At 45.2% G+C, this 6085-nt stretch overlaps 1 protein-coding gene across 1 annotated transcript; it reads right to left on the bottom strand.

The window, feature by feature from the left end:
• Nucleotides 1–1870: 1870 nt before the first annotated feature.
• PPP1R3D (protein phosphatase 1 regulatory subunit 3D) lies at nt 1871–5907 on the bottom strand. The gene has a single exon (XM_048322041.1). It carries the CDS (start codon nt 5266–5268, stop codon nt 4345–4347), a length of 924 nt encoding a protein of 307 aa, XP_048177998.1. The 5' UTR covers nt 5269–5907; the 3' UTR covers nt 1871–4344.
• Nucleotides 5908–6085: the final 178 nt, after the last annotated feature.

The raw sequence follows: 6085 nt of genomic DNA, 5'->3' as shown, positions 1-6085 counted from the left end.
AAAAAAGAAAAAAGCTGTGCTGTACAGAAAGTATTTAAAATACCACGAGATGTCACTGTAATGCAAGAAAATGACAAGTGGTGTGAGAAGTGAAGTATCTGCACTGAGGAGCTGGGAGTGAGCAGTGCTATTTGTAAAACAGCTTTACTGAGAAACCTACTAAGGACAAAACTGCATGAGGAACTTGGAGAATCAGAAGTTTGCTATGAAAACTGAACCCTGAATTGTACTTTCATCCTATGAAGCAGAAATAATCAAAGCCAGTTTGAAGTTGATGTTTTCCCTTACCAGTCACATGAGCAAACACACAGGCTGAGCCTGTCCAGCCCTACTCATTCTATAGCAAAAGAGAAGTGAGACAGTCCAGAAGTGGATCACACACCTTCCTTCCTGCAATCTACACTGAGATTGCTTCAGCTCACTTCTCATTCTCTAATACTAGTCTATTTTGTTTGGTTTAGCAGAAGGGAAGTCAGAGAGAAGTTTAATTGAGTTATGTGTTAAACAGACCAGAACCAACAGTGAAATTATTTGGCCACAGTCATTTCAGGCACACATGAAAACGCTAGAGAAAATGGAACCAAAACTCTTTAGAGTAGGGTAGCACTATTTACAGGGACCCTTATTCACTACAGCAGTATAAATATTTATCTGTGTGAAACTGAGAAGGGTTAGAAGTGTTGATACCAACAGTTTGAATATCAAATGTCAGCTGAAATACTTGCAGATCTGAGATCACAGGGAGAAAGAAGTTGGGAAAGAAGTCAGTACTAATGTTACACTCCTGCTGCCAAATGAATAATCACTCAGACTTGCAGTTCTAAGTCTTTACCAGCTGTAAAGTACAACTGAGCATGGATGATACACTACATTGTGCTGTAGTTTCTGACTGTAGAAACATACTACTGTCATTACAAGTTGCAATGTTTTTCTTTGTAAAATAAATACAAATAAGCTATGAATTTGAAACTAAATGTAAAAATACCACCTATATTAAAAAAAACATTAACAACCTGTAAGATAAACCTGATAGTTGGATGTTTGCAGAAAAAAACAATCCTTTTCTTAAATAATCTTACATTTTTGAACAACTTAATATTGACAGGCCCATGTATTTAAACTGATTTGCAATAATCATCTTTTCCCCAAGCAACTCTGACAATGCAGTGCTGAAGTTACTAGCACTGATTAAAAAGTAATTGGTAATATATATCTTTATTAATTCTGTCTGCTAGTTAAATGGCCCCATTTTGCTTTAGGAGAAACCTGGCAACTGATAATTCCAATCTTGAAGTGTATCAAGTAAATGCCTGACCCCAGAGGAGCAGCATTTCACATGGAGGATAAATCAGGCACTGCATATGGACACTCTTAACACAGCACAGGTAGATACTCGTGAAACCTGTCAGGAAGAGAATGTGGTTTGAGAAGAAAGGCTGCAGCAAGGAGAACTGAAAGGAAAAAATAGAACAAATAATAACACAATTGTGAGGCCCAGAAATGAATGTGTGAAGTACAGTCTAGCACAGATTTAGAAAGTGCAATTTGAGGAAAACCCCTCTCTCTTCTCTTCCATGAAGCTGTATTAGAATCAAGTCGCGGCAAGCCTTTTTCCAAAACTGGATCTCAATCCTGCAGGTGATACATGCACAGAACTCTGAGGTGAAAGGACAGCAGATCCCATGTAGAAAGTGGCAGCCTAATCATCTTTGCAGATCCATACACCAGTCACTGTATCTTTATCAAGTGCTGTTCATTGTTTACCAACTCAAACCCACCTTGCTTTCCTAAGTATGCTGCTCTCTAAGTGACAACTCAAGTTTTTTCATGAGCTTTCTTAACAGAAGTACCATTGACAAAAACAACAGAAAATTGTGAAAAGCTTTTATTTTAATCTTCTGTATTACAATAGCCATAGTTTTATTATTGCTTTTAAAAATTAGTTAAGCACTTTGCAATTTTACAACTGCTAGACTTTTTGTCCAGCATATGTGCTTTATTGATATACTGTGTAATGTACTTTATTCTGGACAAGACATTTAATCAGGAAACACAACCCCTTTTAATTTACATGGATTTAATGTTTCTTTAAAAAACATGCTTGAAAGAACCTTTAAACTGTGGACTACTAGACATTCATTTACTGTATGACAATAATAAATACATGTTTTTAAAAGTGCATTGTATGGTGATAACCCTTGTGAAGAATTCACTTTTACAAAATCCTCATTATAAGGGAAGTGCTCAATTTGAACAGTGCAAGCAGTCAAGTTGTCCTGAGAAGATACAAATGTGGTGTAAGTTTACCTTCACGACAGGTGCATAGTAGCACTAAACAGCTTAATCCCATTTTCGTCAACCAGAAGTGCCAAGAAAACCTAAGTGCAAATATCAGCTCTGCTGTGACAGGTGCCAGTACTGGTGTGAACGTTTAGCAGCTTAACCTGGAGATGGCTCTCAGTTCCACTGCTCCACTGAGCCAGCAGAGCCAGAGAACTGCACTGGCAGGAATGGAACTGTCAGTCCTCCTCCAGCAGTGCAGAGCAGCAGAGAGAGCTAAAGGAAACTTGGGATAATGCACATTCAGATAGGATTGAGCTTTCTGAGTACTCTGCAAAAGGTGCTCAGCAGCTCACAGAATCCTCATTCCTGACTCTGGTTTCTCTAAAGCCAAAGACCAATGGAATGAGGCAGCTTCCTCACTTGAAAGCCCAGCTTTGCTAAATGGGTATCACAACAAAGAAGCAGCATTCAGCTGCCAGACAAATTAATTTTCTTGGTGTTTCTGCACTTCCAGAATTACTCAGTGGACTTTTCAGACTAATATATAATTGGCCACGGGTTGCTTACAACTGTGATTTTACAAACAACTTGTGATTTTGATAAATAAACACCAATCCAAAGTAAGATGTCCAAATAAGTGGCCTAATTTTCATAGCATAGTCCTAAAACACAGCTCTTCTAATATTTCCAGCCAGCTCTGAAAGTTTATGCTACACATATAAAGCTAAACTTTCCATGCAGTAATGAATATGTATGGAAACAATTATGGACGAGCTTTTATTTAATAGAGTTAAGCCTGTTGCATATCTTAAACCACACTAAAAGCACAGAATGAAAATAATAGAGCAAGAAGCATGGGAAGATGGTCTAACAGTGCTCCTGTTCTAACAGACGGGATTCTGTTTATGGGTCTATGTAAGTAGCAGTTTACCAAATTAAGTGCTTTGAAGTTCCAGCTTGTGTTGCAAAGGCTGCAGCCTTAAGAGTTCAACTGTTTTATAATGGCAAGTAGTTAAATAAAGAAGCCAAAGTTAATTCTGCAGTAGCACTGGAACACTGGGGAACTGCCAGGATTCAGGGTTCTGGAATGCTATTCCAAGCCTCTGTACCCTGCTCCCCGTACTATTTTTTTCCTTATATATATTTATATCATATCCATTTCTTGATTTATAATTTTACCAGCAACGGTGATAAAATCATGAGCATTCATACAGTGCTTTGAGATCTTCAACTGCAACACGAGTCCAAAATTGCTCACGTTTCCCTTAGTAAAAACAGGTGCACCAAGAGAAGACAATTCCTGTACCACCACCTTGAGAAAAACCTACTTGGGCTTCACTTGAAAAGAGAATTTCCCCAGGCGATCTGCCTTACACACACTTTGGTAACAATCACTCCTGCTGCAAGGAGGAGATAAGAAAAGGCACCTTTTATTTTTTTCCCCAAGGGAAACAGAGGGGCTGATGGTACATTTTCGTGTATGTTTTGCTCATAGTAGCATTTAATTTCCAACTCAAATATTAATGGCAATATTTAACGTGGTTACAGCCTTAATAACATATATATATATATACACAAGTCCTCCCTACAGTGTCTGCCATCCAAGTTATGCATAAATGGAATAGTGCCCTGACTTGGTGAAGTAATATAAACAAAATTAGAAACAAAACCTGTAAAGCCACACTGTCCACTTAGAAAACAAACAGTAGAAAAAGGTAAGAGAGATCAGTTAGAAACATTCTATGCAACCAAGAGTACCACTAGCAACAAGAGATGTGTTATTTTGCTCTCTGGTAGCCTCAGAGCATTCCCTGGAACCATTCTGCAATGACTCATACACTCAAAAAAACCACATGGCCTTCCTATGATTGTATCTCACTACAGATTTTTAACTTTCCCAGAGGTTTTGAACAGGTCACTGGCTGCTTCTCAGCCCTAGGACACTTGGCCGGGTTTGGCAGGTTTCAAAAAGAAGACTGTTGCCATAGGAGCAGAGAGCCACGCCAAGGGACAGAGTGCCACCGAGACCACTGACACGCTGCTCGGCACCACTCCCTTTGTTCAGATGAAGTGGATCCAGCTCTCCTCACATTCCCTTGGCAGCTTCAGGGGGTGAGTCCGGCAGGTGAGGGTGTAGTTCTTGCCTCTGTTGTTATCCCAGTACTCCTGGCCGTTGACTTGGTACCTTGCTGCAAACTGGACGAGAGTGCTCAGCTGAAGAAGGAAAGGAGGCACAGGAAGAAAGAAAGTGAACACATCAACCTGATCCTGCCCGTTTTTCTCTGGGAGGCTCTGGTGCCAATGAGCACACACCTCATGGAGGCTTTCCCACTCGTTGAAGGTGTAGCGCACAGACACCTGCTTCTCAAAAGCAACATTGAGAACCTGGATGGTGCCACTGAGCCCCAGATCTGAGCTGGTCACCCGTTCCAGACACACCTGCTGCTCCTGGAGTCGGGATGAGAAATCCGGACAGTCTGCAGGCTGCTGGAAGTCAGGGACCAAGCATTGCATAGTAAACTCCAAGTTCAAGCTGCTGTACCAGAGGTCTGAGTTTATGGAGAGCCTGGAAAGGACATGCAAGGGGATGGTTGGATCCTCCCCAGTCTGGAAGACTTTCACTTCAGTGAGCTCCAAGCCTAAAGCATCAGCAAACCTGACCCGGTTCATGCGGCTCTGGCAGCCGGGCTCCTGACACTGCACTGCTGCTCTCTTCTTCCTCTCGGGTGATGTAGGCAGGGATCTCGCTCGGCGGCGGATGATGGGCCGCAGGGCTGGGTCACAGCTGGAGGGGGTGCTGCTCGGAGGATGGTTTGGCTGGGAGCTCTCCTTGGCTGGGGGACTGCTCCAAAAAGTCTTGCTGCCACTTGTATGGACTGCTGGGGACTGCTGCTGCCCTCGCCCCACTGCTCCTTCAGCCCTTAACATGTTCTCATAGAGATCTGAGAGGTAGCTGGGATTCCTCCAAGGACCACGCACTTCCATTCTTAACTGGTGACAAAAAATCAGCGTTAATACTGCAGGTAATAATGAGCACTGCCCCTCTGAAGCACTGAATTTGGGAATGGCACCACAGTAAGGTCTGAGGTTATGGCACTGGATGCAGAAGGATCACCTGGAACAAAGTCACATTCGAACGAAGGGCAGAAGCCCGGCAGCTCTCACGGCAGCTGGCAGAGAGCCAGCAGTAAGGCGTAGTGTTGGAAGCTGAAGGCAGATTCAGTGGCCGATGAACTCGAGATCGCTGTGCTGGGTGGTGGCCCCGAGGCTCAAGCCGGAAAGAGATTCAAGGCTATCACCGCTGATACTGGAGGAGCTCACACACAGGCTGGAGAGCGACTGGAGGCTGTCGTGCTGGATGAAGGACTCCAGGCTGTCGGAGAGGTCGCTGGAGGCGAGGTGCGCACCGAAGCACCGTGTGCCGGAGCCCCGGGCGAGAGGGGCCTGCAGGCTGTCCTCGCTGGCTGCGGCCGAGCCTGCGCTCCGGCGGCAGCAGCAGCAGCACGAGCAGGGGGGACACTCGAGGCTGTCACACTGGATGCTGGGCGAGTCGAGGCCGGGGAAGGCCTGGAGGCTGTCGGGCGGGAGGGAGCCGGGGCTGCTGCAGAGGCTGGAGGGCGGGCGAGGGCTGGCGGGCGCGGCCGCGGCGCCAGGCTCGGTGTCGCGGCTGGCGGGGGACGGATCCGCGTTCGGGGCCGCCACAGCGCCCATGGGCGGCACGGCCCCCGCTGCAGCCCGACCCGCCGGCCGCGGGGGCAGCCCCGACTCCCGGGCCGACACCGCGGCCGCTCCGCTCCGCACG

Source organism: Corvus hawaiiensis, chromosome 17 (assembly GCF_020740725.1).
Source record: "Corvus hawaiiensis isolate bCorHaw1 chromosome 17, bCorHaw1.pri.cur, whole genome shotgun sequence".
Lineage (NCBI taxonomy): Eukaryota > Metazoa > Chordata > Aves > Passeriformes > Corvidae > Corvus > Corvus hawaiiensis.
This window is presented reverse-complemented; position numbering and strand designations above follow the sequence as displayed.

Coding starts and splice junctions, on each gene's coding strand:
- PPP1R3D (XM_048322041.1), bottom strand. CDS start 5,268: ATGGAAGTGCGTGGTCCTTGGAGGAATCCCAGCTACCTCTCAGATCTC.